The 20,933-nt window shown below is 35.2% G+C and overlaps 1 protein-coding gene across 6 annotated transcripts in view; it reads left to right on the top strand.

Moving 5' to 3' along the window:
• Positions 1-20,933, top strand: part of inpp4b (inositol polyphosphate-4-phosphatase type II B) — a 184,339-nt gene that overhangs the window by 107,114 nt on the left and 56,292 nt on the right. For all 6 annotated transcript variants that reach the window (XM_051909733.1, XM_051909742.1, XM_051909752.1 and 3 more), the window contains 2 exons: positions 5,192-5,300; positions 15,648-15,831. In XM_051909733.1, the coding sequence (XP_051765693.1) occupies positions 5,192-5,300; positions 15,648-15,831 (293 nt within the window). The remainder of the gene's footprint in view (positions 1-5,191; positions 5,301-15,647; positions 15,832-20,933) is intronic.

Below are 20,933 nucleotides of genomic sequence, written 5' to 3' on the forward strand. Positions count from 1 at the left end.
CGCCCTGTGATGCTCCATTTCACACGTGTCCCAGTGGCAGGTGGTGGTACAGTCAGTAAGGGGTCAGCAGGGAGATGTTGACAGGTGCAGACGTGCACTGAGACGACTAAATGAGGATATGACAGCAGTACACTTTCAGCACAGCAGGAGACTTAGTCCTGATTGGACAAGATGCATGGCACAATAATAGCAAGCACTTCAATTGTGAAGATGTATGGATGTTTTACAAGTACTGTCAATGCATCAAGCTTGACATATCGATTTTAAATGCTTAGAGTAATGAACCTCTTTATTTAGTCATTTAAAATAATTAATATATATATATATATATATATATATATATACTTTATAAAGAAAAAATGTAATTATGAATAGGTGATTGATCGCTAATACTAAAATTATGAAATTATTTAAAATTATTTATGTCTAGAAGAATGTCTTTTGAAATGCACAAAACTTGCATCTTCAGCCCTGACAGAGAGTCTGATACTGAACAGCTGAATGACAGAATGAACGTTTAAAAGCCAGACATCATCTCCTGATTCAAATGCATTCATGTTGTTAATGGTGGTGCGGCTTTAAGGACACAATCTCCTAGAAAGCGGTTTTGTTTATAGCCCTTAACAGAAGTCCTGAGGTGACAGTCATGGACAGCACTTTACAGACTGGCCTTCAGCGTTTGCTTGTTACCAACAAAATGCCATGGATGTTTTTCTTTTTGTTTTTCTTTTTTGCCTAGTGGTGACAAGCCACTCAGCTGCTCTTAAGTACCATAACATGTCAGATATATAAACCTGTTTTGAAATGTTGGTTTTTAGAAATATGGAAGTGTTTTGTAATCTTTCTAAAGCTATTCACACATTCAAATGTCAAATTCCACCTTACGTTTATCATTGAATATCCAATTTCTCTTCGAAATACGTTGCATTATAGAAGATTGAGGTGCAAAAACCATTTCACATTGACTAGAGCTGTCAGTCAAATTAAAATGGTTAATCTAATTAATTACATGTAATTATTAATTATATAAATAAACTAATTGCAATACTGACAAAAAGGCCAGAAACATGTTGTGTAAAGATTAATGTACATTGCAACAGACCAAGTATTGAATTGACATTATGAAAAGTGACTTTAGATGTCAATATATTGTTTCATATTACAAATTAATATTCTGTCATAACCATTTACTCACCCTCAGGTTCAGTGTTTGGGGTAAGGCATTACAAGGCAAAATTATGTATATTACTTTTTTTCAAGTAACACATTTTAAATTTACAACAAAATATCTGAGTGACTTTTTCAAATAAGTAACACAAGGTACTTTATTTTCCCATGTATTGACTGACAGCTCTCCTGTCCACATGCTGAGAGAAATCAGGAGGAAGTGCAGAGCGTTGTGTGCTCTGTGTGAACATTGTGGGTATTTTAGTTCTAGACTATCAGAATATTACGCAAACCTGCAACCATACTAATTAGCAAAAGTGACTTTAGATAACTAACATTAGGAAAAAGGCATAATTTCAGTTTGGGGGGAAAGCTTTTGGCTTGTCTCCTGAGTCCACAAGAGGGCACAATTAGCAAAATATTATGCAATGAAATGAGTTTTGTATACATGACTCTCTGTATACAAAAAAGTGCCTAACATTTAAAATAATGTTTCTAAATCAAATATAATTTCATAAATTGCATAAACAATTATGAACAAAACAGCATCATGTGTTAATGCATAGTTTAATACAAAGAATCAAAGCGCCTTGAGACATTTTATTTAAAAGTTAAACTTTTAACTTTATATGGCTTTCTAAACATGTTGCGAGATGTGAGAGCAATGGTCAAAGATGTCCGTCTAGCGCCTGTTTATATAGAAAACAAAGAAAAAGCAGCACAGAAAATGCGTTTTGTGCAGAAAATGTGGTTTTGATGCAACCAAGATCATCTTCACATTGAGCTTCTGTATTTCTGCAATGTTTTAAGTGAACAACACAGCAGAGCCGCATCAAGTAGGTTCAATTGGATAAGCTAAGACAAACATTAAAATGCAACAACTCTTACATCATCATCGCATCTTGATAAGGCTGCCTGACGCACACATAAAACTCAAATGCACCATTTTTTTTTTTGTATTTGAATGTGCATTTTTATTTAAAATTTTGATAAATATTAGAAATTTTAATTTTAATTTGACAGCCCTACTGCACTCTCTACAGGCATGAAATTGCCTTTCCTTTTGAATTTTTTTGTTATCAAAAAAACCAAAACAAAGCAAGCCCAGCCCAAGTGAGAAAAAATAATGCAAATGTAATGTAATTACTTTACATAAAATGTAACTAAGTAATGCAATTAGTTACTTTTTAAGGGAGTAACGCAGTATTGTAACACATTACTTTTAAAAGCAAATTTTAAAAGGTTGTTCCAAACCTGTATGCATTTCTTTCTTCAGCAGAACAACAAAAGAAGATATATTGATGTAAACAATGATGTAACCAATGTTAGTAACCAAACAGTTTTAATTCCCATTGACTTCCTTTGTGATTTTTGCCCATTCAATGGAAGTCAATGGCAACCAAAATTATTTAGTCATCAGCATTCTTCAAAATATCTACTTTTATGTTCCACAATAAAAAAAAAAAAAGAAATAACTACATACTTGAGGGTGAGTAAATGATGACAGAACTATCTTTTTGGGTGGACTATCCCTTTAATGGCATAGTTGTATATATTTTTTGCGTATTTTCGTACAGTAAGGAATTAATCGGAATAAACTAATGTGTTGAATTGACAGCCCTACTTTAAAGATTTGAAGTCCTCTGCAAACAATTCATCTCCACCACTGAGAGACACAGGTTTCCTGAGCCCCTCGGATCAGAGCCTCCATTTATAGAGACTGCAAGAACCTGCACAAATCGCCTCCAAATTGGGCCATGCGTGACGGATGATCCTGACCCGTATATATGCCACTGTATTCATCGTGTGGGTACACTGTTGTGAAACAGCCAATTAGATGCTCCTGAATAGTCCGGGGAGAGCCGAGAGCGTGAGGGTGGGATGTGAGTTGCCACACGAGAACCTCGTCGTCATTAGCGAAGGAACGAAGCAGCCAAGGAGGTCGTAGCACGGCCGGCGTCACGATCCCGGTGTTTCAGGGTCAGCGTGTTTGAAGGGGCCTGAATCATTATTTGCCATTTAATGTTTTGCGCTCACTTCCCGTGGAGCCGATTGACTGACCTTGCATATATCTAGCAGAAATACTGCAGATGCAGTGTATGACCTCCACAGTGACCGCACAAGATATTTCACATTTATTTTCTCCATAGGTGGCTTTGGCAATCGAGGTGAAATCATGAAAATGGACCACAATTGGTGTAAAAATGGGTGTAACAATAAAATCACTGCAAATTTCATGCGTGATTCATTTTGTCACCACTTTCTTTCTGTGCATATTGGGTGATAAATGTCAGGAGGTTGTGATATTTTTTCATATTCTCCACCGCAGCACATTAAGGCTTTAAGTACACGCCTATATAGCTTGTACACTTTTAAAAATAAAGGTTCTTTATTGCCATTGATTGTTCTATGAAGATCTTTTGACATCCATGGAATCTTAACATTCCACAAAAGGTTCTTTATAGTGGAATAGGGTTCTTTCCATTATTGAACTGTTCTTTGGGGAAGAAAAGTTGTTCTTCTAAAACATTGCTTTATTTTTAGGAGTGTAGGACACAGAGGCCCTGTAAAGTAGAGAGTTTTAGGCCTCGAACCAAAGCAATCTGGTCTAAGGTGAATCATTGGAATGAATCTCATAATGTCTACGTGTTCATTTGTTCAATGAATTGTATTGTCAGAACAGTTGCAACAAACACAACCACACATTTTATAGGATATAAAATATACAAGGAATATATTATTGTCACAGTTATTGGTTCATGGAGTGACCCATTTGTTCCTCATATCTAGCATACAGCGCTGGATGTTTAGTGGACTAATGACGCCTGAGATTGTGTTCCTGGAGTACTGCGAATTTCTGCTGAAGAGACCATGAGCTGGTTTTGATGTAATGTTCAGACAATATTTAAATAAAAATGACTAAAATACAAAGAAATCAGTTCACATATGGTATTCAAAATTTAAACAAAGTGGTTTTGTGTGTGTGTGTGTGTGTGTGTGTGTGTGTAAAATAATTATAATAATATATTATTAGTATTGTTTAATGTAAATTGTTTGTAAATCAGATTTAAACTAAACTCTTAAAGAGATAGTTCATTCTGTCATCATTTACTCACCCTCATGTTGTTCCAAACCTGTATGAGTTTTGTTCTTCTGTTGGAGCCATTATTTAAAGTTTGAGAACTATGAATTTTGTGTAGTATTTGTATCTGTTTGACTATTGCTTCGAATGTTATGAATGGTGACTCTAATTGGGGTTGTGTAAAGAGTATTTAGAAAGGGTTGTAAGGGTTAAGCGGGGAGTCCAGAGTTAGGGGGTGGATTCAGTTTTCAGACCGTGTTTGGTAGGAAGACAGCTATGGCACGGCTGTTTGTGCTTTTGACATTTTATTCATTGTTTTTTTATTCTCTCGATTGAATAAACTTCAAAAAAGCCTACCCTACAGAGTCACACGTCTATTATCATGTGCATTTTTCAAATTTATGCGCATCTTGCCATTTCCATCCAGCATTTTTTTATGAGTTATCCCAAAATGTGCATAAAAATATGTGGATTGAAACATAGCTACTAATGACACAATTTTCATTTTTGGGTGAACTATCCCTTTAAGGGACTGTATAAAAATAGCTTGTGATAGATATTGTTCAGGATTGTGGGTAGCGTAGCACTGTGTAGTTACTGGAAATTTGGCTATAAAATGCAAGTTTTCTGATCATATTGAAGCATATGCAATCGTCTAGTTCATATCACTGGTGATATTCAATAGTATTAACTCTGGAGCCTTCCTGTTGCGCAGACTCTTTCCATACTTGAAACACATCACACATTTAAATACGTCGTTCCACACTGCACCCTGTTTAATATATGTATCACAGTTCTTCAGCTGGAACAGGCTGTTTGGATCTATTCACAAAACAACAGGAAGCACATAAAACAAGACGAAATATAGACGTAAATCGTGCGCCGTGGGCTTGTTTGTGATTTGTGAGGCCTGTTGAAGGATGTTTTCTGTTTCCTCCGCAGATTCCTTCTATGATGTGGTCACAGTAGGAGCTCCGGCAGCCCATTCGCAAGGCTTCAAGAACGGAGGCTTGCAGAAACTGCTCAGCAAATACGAATCCGAGAAGAAGAGGTCAGTCTCCACACGTATGCACACACCATGTTCATGTGTATCACTTCTGATTTTTTTTCTCTTTTCTTACACCTGTTTTAAACCATGAAAGCCTCCATCTGTGCATCAGACACTCACCAGCATCCTCCTGTAGAGATATAAACTAGGGAAGATCGCTTTTTGAACACAAAATATGTCATTTACTGTATGTCATTTGCGCAGATACGATTTTACACAAGATTAATTTGTCAACACGAGACCACTGAGGAGTTTTTTCATTTAATGAGATATTATAATTTCATGTAATCCTTGTCATCCGTGTCTTTATTCTGAGAAACGAAAGATTGGATATTTTGAAGAACATTATTTTGAGACCACATGATGTCAAGCTCAGAGTAAAGGGTGGCAAAGCACTATAAAAACACTATAAACATATTGCATATTGACTTTGTGTGATGCACATAGTGATAGTGATGAGTCTCAGTACTGTGTAAATTGATTATTTTGATAGAGAGAAATATAAGCCGCATGAGCTGCAGCACATTTAGATGCGTTTCTAGGGAATTGTACGAAGGTTGCATCATTGGGAAGCAGAACGCTAATCCACATGCGCACATTTTTATCTTTTTGAAGTTAATATTGTTGATGTTTTTTTTCCTTTAGGCTCAAGTATTTTCCCTCATTAAGACTCTTTAAGTTGATCAATCGGTTAATCCGGTCAAATCCAGTTGATTTCACAATTCCACACACATTCCAGTTGCCCTGATCCGTGAACCCGATAGCACTATGATTTTCTGCCATATTGATTTTGAATGAAGTCTGGACTTACAGTTAAGCTGGGATTTCACATTCATAGGCACACTATCCGAGTAGAGGAAACTTTTGACCGTATACTGCACAATCACAAGAAACACATTCTGGAGGGGAATGGACTTTGAAACTTGAAAAGTTGAAAATTGACATCATTTACTCACCCTCATGTCGTTTCAAGCCTGTATGCATTTCTTTCTTCTGTGAAGCACACAAGAAGATATTTTGAAGAACTTTGGAGTCCAAAACAACTTTGAACCCCACTGAATTTCATTGTATAGACAAACAAGGGTTTTTTTTCTTTTTTTTTCCTGAAATAAATGGATAAACAGTTTACCAATCTGTTTCTAATATGGATTGGTAAACTGTTCCAAACATTTAAAAAAACAAGCAATAACACTTTTAAAATCAATTCTAATGCGGACTGGGAGCTAATGTAAAGACATTAAAACAGGAGTAATATGTTTGCGTTTGCGAACACCGGTTAAAAGTCTTGCAGCCACATTTTGGACCATTTGTAATCTAGATAATAAAGAATTGTTTCAAAGTGCTTAAAAGAAAGGAAAGTCTTCACTTGAGCCAGCACTCTTAGTTGGTAAAAACTTGATTTGACAACTAAATTTATTTGCCTATCAAATTTAAGTGCACTATCAAATAAGACGCCCAGGTTTTTTAAACATGATTTAACTGAAGAAGATAAAACACCAGAATTTAAATGACAAATGTTTGGGATTTCAGAAGAGCCAAACATGATAATCTCTGTTTTACTCTCATTTAGATAAAAAATTTAACGACATTCAGGCTTTGACATCGGAAAGACAGGCACAGAGGGAGTCTAAAAAATTTTTGTGCTTCAGGGGCAAATAACGTTGAGTATCGTCTGCATAGCAACGATAGTGCAAGCCATGCTTTTCAAAAATAGAGCCTAAAGGAAGCATATATAGAGAAAACAAGAAAGGGGCCAAAATAGAGCCTTGGGGGACCCCACAAGTCAAGGGGACCACACCCGAATGGCATCCTCCTATGTGTCAAATCTAAGGTGTTCTGAATGGTTGAAAGGCAGTGTAGGTGGTTGCTAGGGTAATGCTAGGTGGTTGCTAGAGTGTTCTGGGTGTTTTATTTGTGTGTGTGTGTGTGTGTCTGTGTGTGTGTGTGTGTGTGTGTGTGTGTGTGTGTGTGTGTTCTGGGTGGTTGCTGCAGTAGATCAGCCTTTATAATCTTTACAGTGGTCTTGCTTGAAATGGCTAAAACCACTTTGCAAGTCTGGATGTGCAATGATTGTACTGTCATGAGTAATCAGTGTTCACTTGTGATTGCAGAAGTTTAGCTTCAGTTACATTAGCATAAGTTTCAAATTGTTGGTGCTCTTGGAATATACAGTAATAGTGGTCTTGTTATTTCCCTCTCTGGAGTCTTTAATGACTTTAATAACTTCAGAGTCTGACATTTTCTCAGTTGGATCCCATTGGCACAGCTCTGGAGTCTCTCCCTGACATGTTTGTCACTCTTAAATGAATTGTGACCGTCTTTCTCTCTCTCTCTCTCTCTCTCTCTCTCTCTCTCTCTCTCTCTCTCTCTCTCTGTCATCCATCTCCCACTCCTTCTCCTTCATGTTCTGTTCAGTTTGTACTCACAGAGATGTTTAATCAGAAAGCTCATGTCTTGACTGTAGCAGTCTGGCAGTGGCGGTCATTGAGCAGTTTGTCTGTCCTTGCCGTCACACCAAACAATTAAAATGTGGGTGTTTTTTATTCTCAGCCCTCTAAAGAAGAAGGAAAAGCATGTCATTTCAGCCCCCTTGTGAAATCCATCAATAAAGAGGAGTTCCACAACACAACTTTCTTTTATTCAGTTCTTTGCATTTTTGTACTTTGTGAATGATCACAGCTGGTGTGGATGCAGTCTTGGAGTCTTAGGGGGTGATTTTGTCGACGCGAGGCTGATCATGTGAACGTGTCCATTTTTTATCATTTGAGTTGTACTCAAACCCTCTGAGGACAGACTTGTTAAAAACCATGCAAAGTCCAATTATTTTCTTTACAGTGCCTGGGTTTTTTATGTTACTGAGCCTGACCGACAGAGGAATACTAGTACGAAGAAATTCAACATCAGCCTCCAGTGGAGGGAAGATTTATCAGCCGAGTGCACCACTGATATGAGGCAAGGACATTTGCCTTTTCTACCAGGGAGAAATCAATTTCTGAAAGAGCGTTCGCGCTGCACATTAATCCAGGCTGATACGGGCCTCATTTTGTTTCCTTTCTGACTTGGCTAATGTTTTACTTCATGCTCAGATTTTCCTTTTTTACTGCCTCACTAGCTGAGTGAGTCCTTCCTTTTTTAGAATTCTTTCTATTAAAACAGGGCTGTATTAAATTTGCATATAAAGTTAAAGATGGCTGTTAAAAGGAAAGTTCACCCAAAAATTAAAACTGTCATAATATACTTGGTTACACTTTATTAAGGTGTCCTTGTTACAGTGTAATTATACATATAAGTACCGAGTGATATTAAGTAACTACCTGTACTTACTATAGGGTTCAGTTTGGTTTAGGGATAGTTGCATGTAATTATGCATAATTTACAGTTATTACTATAATAACAACATGTAACATGTGTAACAAGGACACTGTAAAATAAAGTGTTACCATTTACTCTCCCTTATGATTTTGGAATGTAAAATGTGTTTTAAAGATTGTACTTTTACGTGCAATTGCAATGAATGAAGACTAAGACCTTTGAGTTTGAAAAAAGGTGCAAAAGGGTACAATTCGGCTAAGCAGAACTATGGCAGATAGAGTTTCGGTTTCAGACTTTAAATTTGGTCTGTTGTACACAAAAAGCTACTTTCAAAGACTAGGCTACTTTTCATGGTACTTTTATGGTAAAGGATTAGCTCCCTTTAGAATTAAAATTTCCTGATAATTTACTCACCCCCCCCCCATGTCATCCAAGATGTTCATGTCTTTCTTACTTCAGTCGAAAAGAAATTAAGGTTTTTGAGGAAAATATTCCAGGATTTTTCTCCATATAGTGGTCTTCACTGGGGTTCAACGGGTTGAAGGTCCAAATGTCAGTTTCAGTGCAGCTTCAAAGGGCTCTACACAATCCCAGACGAGGAATAAGGGTCTTGTCTAGTGAAACGATTGGTCATTTTCTAAAAAAAGGAAAAAAATGATACACTTTTTAACCACAAATTCTCGTCTTGCACTTGCTGTGTGAAGCACCACGCATTACTAAATCACGTAGGAAAGGTCACGTTTGACGCCTTTACAAAAAAGGGGTAAAAACAATAAAACAACGATGTCGGACGATTATGAAGTTGGAGGAGAAAATGAGTTGGAGTTTTTCACCCTACCGCTGTACTTCCACCTACGCGTGACCTTTCCAAAATGATTTTGTAATGCGTGGCGCACCACAGAGCAGTGCAAGAAGAGCATTTGTGGTTAAAAAGTATATCATTTTTATTTATTTTTTTTAGAAAATAACTGATCATTTCACTAGATAAGACCCTTATTCCTCGTCTGGGATCGTGTAGAGCCCTTTGAAGCTGCACTGAAACTGACATTTGGACCTTCAACCCAGTGAAGTCCACTATATGGAGAAAAATCCTGGAATGTTTTCCTCAGAAACCTTCATTTCCTTTCGACTGAAGAAAGAAAGACATAAACATCTTGGATGGCATGGAGGTGAGTAAATTATCAGGAAATTTTAATTCTGAAGTGAACTAATCCTTTAAGTTCTTTTTGAAGCCTAAAAGTTCTAGTCATCATTCATTGTAGCTGCATGGAAAAGTGTGACCAAAGGCATTGTTCAAAGTTTTATTTTCTACTGAAGAAAAAGGTTTTGAATGACACAAGGATAAATAAATAACGCAAAATTTTCATTTTTGGGCGATTGATCTCTTTAACTTCCATTCTAGGTTGTTGTTTTTTTATCTCTGAACACATAAAGGGGGAGTTCACACAATATTCAACAATGACAAAGTAGTGCAGCAGAACTCGTGTGCGAACGGACAATGAGAGATGACCTCACGAGCAAACCCATATTCACGCACACATCCGCCCAAGCCTTCCTGGAAAGCAACCTTTTAACTTTTTCTTTGTTTAGAGGACAAATAATAGGACAGACGTGATTCTTGGCCATTATTAATGTATCACAGGAAAAAGGGTGCTAGGGAAAAAAGGACGCTGAGAGCGAAATGAAAGAGCCATCTGTCTTTTCTTCTGCCTATAAGAGCGAAGCAGGGAAAGTGGCCAGGGAGCGATCGGACTGATCCATCAGGTCAGGGGTGGACGCGCGGCCCAATGTAATATGCAGCTACAATGGCTTTGATTGGCCTGCTATGTGAGCGCCAATCAATATCCATTTCTCTGGTTCCCTGAGGCCGCCTCCGAGCCTAAGCATTTATTTCTCTTTAACATCCACAAGCTTTTTATTTGCCTTTAATTTGAGCGGGTCGGCATGACTAGAATGTTCTGTCGTTTAGCAGTCGATTTGCTTTCTGTACAATGATAATCGTCTTCTTCCAGATGGCGGGATCGGGTGTTTTTGTGGTGGATTTGAGTGTGTACTTTGACTACATCCCAGCTAACAGGGAACGTTCTCAGAACACTGGCTAATGTTCTGGCAAGGTTCTCTGAAACGAAAGTTCTGAACAAACGTAACTGTTCCAGTAACATTAATAGAATGTTTGTTTAAAGTTATCTGGAAAAAGTCCCCATGAAATCAAAATTGAAGTTTTTAGTATGAATATGGTAGCCTTACTGTTATTTATAAGCAAGTGTACTCCAAAACGAAGTCAAAATTCACATTTAGAAGATGTAAATGTTCAAAACTTAAAGTCTCATCACTTCCGCCAATATGGATCAATGATTTTGATGACATCACATTGCACTTCTCATCAGATTTTCTGTCCAATCAATTCAGACTTTTTTCAACAATTTTTCCTCTTCCCTGTCAGTCTTCTATGCAGTTGATGCAGTGAATGCAGTGCAGAGCTTCAGTGTTTACGTCCGAACGCCGGTTTGTAAGGCCTGGTCTGATGTAAACTCTTGCCCTGTGGCGTAAATGTTTCTCTCTCTGCCTTTATTTTTGTACATTTAATGAGAGATACACCAGAGACGTGGGCCTGATTGCACTGAGGGGCATGGCGTTTCCTTTTTCTCTCATTAGCATCATTTCTATTTCCATTGATCATTTATGAATATCCAGACTGCACATTTACAGATCTTCATGATCTGTTTATGGAGGATGTGGGTAATGCTCTCCTTTGAAATGTTTCCTGCTGTTCTGTGGCGAAATTTCCCCCCATGCTGCGTGTGTTTGATGCTGCGGTGTAGATTATTTTAGGCTAGTTACGCACCCTTTTGAAGAATTGTAGTTGCTAATAGACTTTAGAGTAGACAATATATTTAATTTAATGACAATGAGGCTTTGGGGAAGATGCTTTAATGCTAATGCTATAATTTAATGTTAATGCTAATGCTACTGGTAATTTAAAGTAGTTCAATCTAGAAAAAAATAGTTGGTCTCAATACAAGCAAACAAATGTAGCTAACTATGCTATAGTTACAAAACAGACCATATCTTGTAGATGATTTAATTATCAGATTTTATGATTGTTAAAAAGGGCAGTATGTATCTGGCACAAACACAATAAGGATATCAGTACCCTTAAAAATACATTAAATGTAATGTTTTTAATTTACTCTTACCTAAGAAAACCTTTTTTTTTTTTTCTTTTTTTTCTTTTTACATAAGATTATTATTAAAAAAAAAAAAAAAAAAACTTTCTGTATCACAATTGACTGGCTATTGAATTGGTTCTGTGAATCATTATTTTGAATCATTTAATTAAAATGAACCAGCTGAACGAACTGACATGCTAAAATCAATCTGACTACTGTGCTAATCAGACTATGCTATTTGCTATATCTCTCAATGATATTCTGAGTATTGTCTCTGCCTTGTTTTCAATATGCCATCTACTTTGCCCACTTGTAAATGAAAATGCAAAAAACATCTGCAGCTTCCGCCTGGGCTTTGAGATTGGAAACAGTGGCTGGAGGGCTTGTGATGAATGAGTCGAGTGTGGCACAAATGCTGTTTCTTGAAGCCAGGTTGATAAAGAACCTCTTCAGACTAGATCGGGTCTGGCTCTCCTGAGGTGTACGACCAACAAGTCATTAGCCATCGTGACAGGTCTCAGATGGCATTATGTCCCTGCCACTTCCTGTGAATCACATCCTAATAAGTGTTGTGATGAAACGCCACACCCTTTCTGCCTTTCATTTGTTTGATTTATAGGATACTGCCATTAATCGATTTTAAAATGGCCTTGTTTCATCAGTATCAGAGTTGTTCTGCTGTCACATTTTGTACAGCTACTCAATTTAAAGTAGTTGCAGTGAAGTTAAGTAGTTACAAATTAAAAGTATAGCTAATGGCACAAAAAATAGGATCTGATTTTTTTTTAAATAGTTCTATATAATGTATATTCATGCATTGTAAATATTGAAATGTTTTACTAAATATGTATTGTGCTACCAAACAATTAAATTACACTACTACTGTACATGACTCAAATGAATCTGTGAATCTATTTTTAAACTATATGAATGAACTGAATCACTAAATCAGCAAAGCAACTTGTTGAAATGAACTGTCTAAATGAACCATTTTGAACACATTTAAGTGAAGACTGAAAGTAATCGGCAAATCTTTTTAAACCAACTTATAAACAAATGAGCTGCCTGAATGAATCGGATTTGATCAAAACAAACTCAAATGAATCAAATTTTGTAAACACTATAGCAACATTGACTCAAATCAATTAGTGAATCTATGTTTTGCCCCAGTTCTTGAAAATGAACCGTCTGAACAAATTATTTCTCTAAGACTATTTGCAGAATCTTTTGTGAATACTATTAGTTGATTAATCAAAAGAATCAGTGGTAATCAATTAATTGGTTCAGTGAAACAAATTGTCCTTACCAACCGATTCACTGTAAAGAAGTAGTGTTTTGTCAAGTTGTACTGCTAAATTTGTTGGAAAAACAAAAATGTAGTTAAGTTAGTGAAGTTGTGTTACTACTTTTAGCTATTTGCTCCCCCACACTGACATTAACCATCAGTTTGACTTTTTAGCCTTTTGGAGCATATTCCCTGCTGTGTTGTGTCATTATAGACCTCCTAAATGAGTCCGGTGGCTTGTGTTATTGATGTTCTCTCATATATTTCACTCTCCTTTGGTGTGCGGCTCGTCTCTTTAAGCAAGGCCTTTTATTTGCTCAGAGCCATGATGGTTAGAGATCCTCCCGGGAGCCAATTATCTGAAGCCATGAGCCTCAGCTCTGTGAGTCTCGCCCGGATACGCTGATCCAGGATCAGGAAACTAACGCCATCTCTAATCTCCAGCATCACAAACAAACTTACAGACCGACTGGTGTCCAGCTGAACGAGCAGGAAAGACGGATGTCACCGCCCGGCGAGACCGCACAGCTTCTCGTCATTATGCACTTGGCCTTTTCACCTTGTCGTTCGAGTGTGGATGGCGTTCTGTGTTTGATGCCATCTAAATAAATCTCACGACTGCCATTAATACTGGACATGAATTGGATACTTGTGTTAGAGGCGCTTTGTCTTCAGCCGCTAGAGGACTTTCTTCAAGGCCTTATCTAACATCCAAGCACTTATCTTCATGTGTTCGTTCAAGTGGACACATTTATGACTATATTGTGAGAAACTGGAATTGTTGCGACTGTTGTGACGGTGCCGCTGTAGCCGGTTGAGTTCAATACATATAGCAGAGCTCTCATTTATGGAGAAATATTTTCAATGGCAAATTTATTATAAATGAAATCCAGATGGGACTAATAACAGTAAAGTCATTTGCACCCTTTGTATGGCTGAATTGAATTATCATAAAAGCACAATAAGTGTGATTATGAGTGAAACACGGTCTGTGAGTGTCACAATAGAGAATTACGCTTATAATGTCAAATTATGCAATTTAAGGTTAATCGTGTTAATCGTGTTATTCATTTGTAAGAAATTTGATTCATTAAACATGTTTAACAAATCAAATTTCTTATAAATGAATAATTTACCTACTGCATTATATTATATTACATATTATAATGATATATATATATAGTTTTCTTTACCAAGAAAGCGGTAAGATGAAAACCACTATTTTCTGTTTCAAACTTTCACATAGCATCTTTTGCTTATAAAACATTAAAAATTCAAATCTAGATTTTGATTTTCAAAGGTTTATTATAAAAACGGATAATTTTTTCCCCAAAATGCAATATATCCATGACACGTTTTTTTTTTTCAAAATGCAATTAATCCATCAATATAAAAGTTATTTTTCACCGCACGGGTAAAATAAACACATTTGCCGAGTACATTGGTATTAAAAAACGGCTTTTAAAAACTGTCCATGATTCAGTTTTGGGGACCGTGACAGAAGTTTGATGCTGTCGTGGAACAAGCAACAGCCGGCATTTTTCCTCCTCCCGACTCGAGTGCCTCATCTTCTTAATCTTCTCACGTAAATGATTACATTTCGATGACTTGCGTTTCTTCCCCACCGCAGAAACCACCACAGGTTCATCAATGTCGTCAAAATTATTCATTTTTCTGTTTTTGTTGATCACAAAGTACAAAGCAGATAAGGAAAACTAGGAAGCCGGGTGTATTCAGAGCACCGCCATTACTGTTTACAGTGCGTGGAATGGTGCGCTGTGATTGGTTGAGCAGATATATCGCATTCTGCAGAGAAGGGAGACTGGCGTTTGTCGTGTTTTGGAAAGAAAGGGAGAAAACATGACAGAATAACCTGACGGATATCACATTTTACGCAAAATTAATTATATTAATAATATTATAATATATAATAGATATAAATATAAAAAATAAAAAATAGTTACATTATTTATTGGAATATTTTTAGTAATATTTAATATTAATATTTTAACATTTATTTTAATATATACATATTTATATTGTTGTCACGTACTGTTTAATGACTGGTAAGTTGATAAGTAATTCATGTCTGGCATCATTCACTTTCAGTACATTTTGAGACATGTCATCATATTTGCAGACAGAAGTCGTATATATAAACATCCCGAGGGTCAGAGAGAGTTTAATGCATCATGAAAAAGTAAATTATGACTTTTTTTTGGCAACAAACTGTGTAAGTGGCCATCAGGGGGAAAATGACCAGCTAAAAATGCATGATATATTCCTTTTAAAAGAGCAATTTCTATTGCCTACCAGTGTCTCCTGAGCTCAGATGAAACACAGGCCGTGATGTTCAGGAAGTGAGCAGTATTCACGCAGGGATTATAATTGGTTCGGCTGGGTTTATTAGATATATTTCCCGTTCAGATTGCTGCATTGATGTTGTCACAGTGTATTTTGTGCACAGTGCTGTAATCACACCTGTTTGATGATGAGCTAGATGACTCTTTTCATCTCCCTGCTGTTATTAATTCAGTCTATCTCTCTCTGTTGTTTCCCTCGCTCCTGTTCGATGTCCACCAGCTACAGCACAGCGTATCAGTGCATTTACTATCCTCCAGATCAGACGGCCAAGGCCAGGGAGATCCTGTGTGTGGTGTCCCAGCTGCAGCCTCACATCTCTGCGCTGGCCGATCAGCTGCTCCAGGCGGCCCAGCACTGCTGCACCGATGCTCTGAGGGACATTCTCAAGAGCCTGGAGGAGAAGGTGAGACCTTAGTCTGTGTCTTCAGGGAGTTATATTGACCGAATGTGACAGGAAAGACATTTATAGTGTTACAAAAGATTTCTATTCCAAATAAATTATGTTCTTTTGAACTTTCTGTTCATCATAGAATCATGAAAAAAAGAGTTAATACAAAAATATGAAGCAGCACAACTGTTTTCAACATTGATAAAAATCAGAAATGTTTCTTGAGCAGCAAATCATCATATTAGAATGATTTCTGAAGGATCATGTGACACTGAAGACTGGAGTAATGATGCTTAAAATTCAGCTTTGACCACAGGAATAAATTACATTTTACAATATATTTAAATATAAAGCAGTTATTTTAAATTGTAATAATATTTCACAATTATACTGATTTTACTATATTTTTTGATCAAATAAATGCAGCCTTGGTGAGCAGAAGTTTCAAAAACATGTTTCAAAAACATTTAAGAAAAATTCCTACCAACTTCAAACTTCTGAATGTGTGTGTGTGTATTTTAGCTTTATTATAGTTAATTAAAACTGAAACTACAAGCAACATTTCTCGTTTTAATTTATTTTAACTTGATGTACTAAAGTAACTAAAACTAAAACAGAAATAAATATTTTTAAAAAATAATAAAAAAAATAATAAAAAATCTAAAACTTTAAATAAAATTAAAATGAAAAGGGAAAGTATAAAAAATGTAAAAAAATTATTTAAAATATTAATAAATATTAATTATAGCCTTGTGGGTAGCGCGGTGACATATAGCGCAGTTGCGCCTTCAGCAACCCGAGTTCGTTGCTGGATTTATAAATTCGATTTATAAATTCGTTCTCCGATTTATAAATCATGCGCATGATTTAGTAAATCGAGGGAACAGTTAATAAATCATGCGCACGATTTAGCCTACTATTTTTTTTCTGCATGTCATGTCCAAGGCTCCGTAAATAAAGGCACACACACAAAAAAAAAAATAATAATGAAAAAAAAAAATTAATAGTATCTCAGTAATACTAAAATAACACTATAATTATTTATATATTTTATAAATATATAAATCATTTTAATATAATATAAAAAATAATTACAAATATTATTATTATACTTGTTATATTGTATATTAATAATTATCTTATTATAATGACATATAGTTAATTATTATTTAAATTTTTTCACAGTGTTTTTTGGGTGTGAGGTATAGGTAACGATTCATCATGACTCATCAAAAAAATCTTTGAAAAATCTTTATGTGAAGTGTCCTTGAATACCCGAGTCAATTAGGAATTACATAAAGTTTTAAAGCAAAAGTAAAATTTAAATCAAGTATTAATCTTCAAGTCAGTGGAGTTTGGGAGTATAAATGTAAAATGAGTCTGAATCATGTGGCTGATAGTGGGTCTATTAATAGTCCTGCAAATGTTCATGCTTTAAGGGCAAATATCTTTTCTAATGAAATACATTACTGTCACACTCAATTTATTCATATTCTGAAGCTGCTGGTGAATCAGTGACAGAAATGTGTTTCTGCCAGTGACTAACACTCACCGTCTGTGTCAGACAGAAGTACTGCGGCTGTACCGTGGTGCAGGAATTGTATCAGATGGTAATACCATGGTGCTTTGATGTTTATTGCTCTACTGTATAATTACCATATTCATACAGCATAGTTGTTTTAATGGCATTACTATCATGGAAAAGCCTGAAAACATGGTATTACCATGGTACAATGAACAAAAACCATGTAAACCATATGCTCAATCAGTACAGCACTGAATCTGCTCTGTTGTATCACGTGTTTCTGTGGACAAAACCAGATTTTGCATCAGCAAACACAGCATGTTCATGTCATTAAGCCATGTCGTCCCGTTCACTGAGACCACCAAGTCTTGGCCTGAAACGGGTCAATTTGCAAACATCGAGGCTCTTTGACAAACGGCCATCGGTCTGTCACGTTCCCCTCTGCCAAATCCAACAGAAGCCACCAGGCCGAGTGTCTCGTTTGGAGGCCTTCATGTTTTATGTTTGTAATTAATGAATTACATCTGGTGCCGTCAGTGTGCAATCTGTGACACAGAGATTGTTTCTGCCACAGAGGAGTATCGGCAATCAGCCGCCTTCATTACTTAATTCTCTCTGCCGCCTCTCTTCACCTCCTTGATTAGAAGTGTGACGGCCACCGCATGATCAGACGCTGAAGCTGCCGCGCTTCTGCTGATTGAAATCTCCAACCGTGAGCGAGTGTTTGTGTGGGTGCGTGGTGATGTTGCATTAGATCTCTACATCTCTGCATGCACATAGTCTAGGGCGGTGACAATTATTTTGTTTTATTTTTTATTTTATTTTATTTTATTTATTTTACTCCAAACAACAATTTACAACCAATTTACAACAACTAATTTATTTATTTATTTATTTATAGAGCTATCTATCACATTGACCAAACATCAACTGTAACTGATTTGTTTAAAAAATGTTTTCTTTTGTTTTTCTTTTTTTTATTATTTATTATTTTGACCAAACAGCAATTGTATCTAAGTTTGTTTAAAATGTTTAGGAACTATGTAGTTTGTTTGTTTGTTTGTTTGTTTAGAGCTATCATATTAACAAAGCAGCAGTTGTAACGAAGCTGATTCAAAATATTTTTATATAATTTTATTTTATTTTTTCATACCAAACAGCAATTGCTTTGTTTTATTTATATTTTTTTTTCATTATTTTTTTATTTATTATTTCAACCAAACAGCAGTTGATTCAAAATATTTTTTATTGTTTTGTTTTATTTATTTTTTATTTATTTTTTTATTTTTTACAACCAATTTACAAACAAGTTATTTATTTATTTATTTATTTATTTGAGCTATCACATTAACCATTAATTTATTTTTGTTTTTTCATTATTTTTGTTTATTATATTTATATATGACATCACATATATATATATATATATATATATGTATATCATTTTGACCAAACAGCAATTTTAACAAAGTTGAATCAAAATATTTATTTTATTTTATTTTATTTTATTTTATTTTATTTTATTTTATTTTATCATACCAAACAGCAATTGTTTTGTTTTATTTATACATTTTTTCATTATTTTTGTTTTATTATTTATTATTTTGACCAAACAGCAATGGTAACAAAGTTGATTCAAAATATTTTTTGTTTTGTTTTGTTTTATTTATTTATTTTTTAGTATGTTTTTTATTTTATTATTTTATTTTATTCCTAGGATTTACAACCAATTTACAAACAACTAAGTTATTTATTTATTCATTCATTTATTTATTTATTTATTTATTTGAGCTATCACATTAATCATTATTTTATTTGTTTGTTTGTTTTTTCATTATTTTTGTTTTATTTATTATTTTGACCAAAGAGCAATTGTAACGAAGTTGAATCAAAATATTTATTGTATTTATTTATTTTTTTTTCCATTATTTTTGTTTTATTATTTATTATTTTGACCAAATAGCAATTACATTGCTTCAAAATATTTAATTTTTATTTTTAAGGTTTCTCTAATTTAACAGATGTAAGAGTGATTTTAATCATTTTCATTTTGAAGTGCATCTAGTAGTTAGGAACTGTTAAATTGGTGAATATAAATGAAGATAAATCAAAAGTAAAATGTTTTCATGTTTATTTTCTTAATGTATGGCAGGGAGGAGGCAAACTTTGAACATTTATTGAAGTGGCAAAAGAAAGTCTGCGTATCTGAGCTCTAAACCCCTATGATAAATGTCAGAACAGCTCTAAACAAGTCTATTCACCTTTCGTGCAGCTGTTGTCACTGTTGCACACGTCTGAGAATGAACGCTTGGAACAAATTCCTGTTCTCAGGAATGTGGGTTTTCATTATGACACGGAACATTCAGATGCCGAAGCGTGATGAGGCATCACTCACAATGACACTGACAATGAAAAATCATCCTGCAGGAATGCCACCTCGCTGCCAGTAACTCAGAGCGGAGAACGTGAAGCCGACCGGGCTTGTTAAAATGCCATTGAGCTTAAACATAGCTGCATTAAAACATACCGCCATTTCAGACAGGTGAGAATCCAAACAGAAGAGTCGTAGAAGTACATTGCTGGAGAATTTGATGAATTGTGGGATGTGATTATCATATCTACAATAATGATTGGTGGGGTCGAGAAAAGGTAACAGGAGTGTTGATTTGGTGATATGCAAATGTCCCATTCACTGCTATTAAAGTAACAGCAGCATCTGTTCAATTCCCCCTGAAAAATGAGCTCACGAGTAAACCTTACTGGTGACGGGTGGCGAATTACATTGGAAAAATAAGCGAGGCCTAACTGGGTTCTTTTCTGCTTTTTTAAGCAACGCCACAGCTCTTTGAACCCCAATAGTGCACCTTTAAAAGTTACATCTCAAAGCGCTTTACAAGAAGCAAAAGTGAAGTTAATCTTTAAAGTGAAGCTAATCTGTCAGAATGGGTTAGCACCTGCAGTGTGACAAATGTGTCTTTGTCATAAATGAAGTTATTATAGCAGTATGCATAGTAATTATAAAATAAAATTGGCAAAATCATATTAGTTTTAGATGGTTAACTTCCCAAAAGTATTTCCTGTCCATTAATATACACTTGTATTTTTATATATATAGTGTACTATTTGTTATATGTTAAAAAATGTATATACATTTGTAGTGTTTGTACTGTAGTTTTATTAATACTAACAGCATCTAAAATGGAAGCACTTGAACTTTAGAGATGTCTAAAACTTTTGAGGTTCATAGAATAATTGGTGGATTTTATTGTACTTAATTAAACAGATTAATATGTTTAACAGTTTACGTTGGAATATGTTTATTTATTGAGCTTTGATAATGAAATTGAGTCACATCTTGATTTCATTTATAAATAAATTTGACATTAAAAAGTTCTTTCTCAGATACAGTTTCTCCATGAATCATAAACAATGAGATTTTCATTGTGAAATCAGACTTTTGGACTTTTAGATGTTGCCTAGATGTGTCAGTTTCTCAAAACATACAAAAATATACATATGTACAAGTACCTACGAATATGAATGAGGTCGTCCTGCTCTTTCTGTTTTTCTTGCGATCTTTTCAATATCCCAG

The sequence above is a fragment of the Ctenopharyngodon idella genome, chromosome 1 (genome assembly GCF_019924925.1).
Source record: "Ctenopharyngodon idella isolate HZGC_01 chromosome 1, HZGC01, whole genome shotgun sequence".
In the NCBI taxonomy this organism is placed as follows: Eukaryota; Metazoa; Chordata; class Actinopteri; order Cypriniformes; family Xenocyprididae; genus Ctenopharyngodon; species Ctenopharyngodon idella.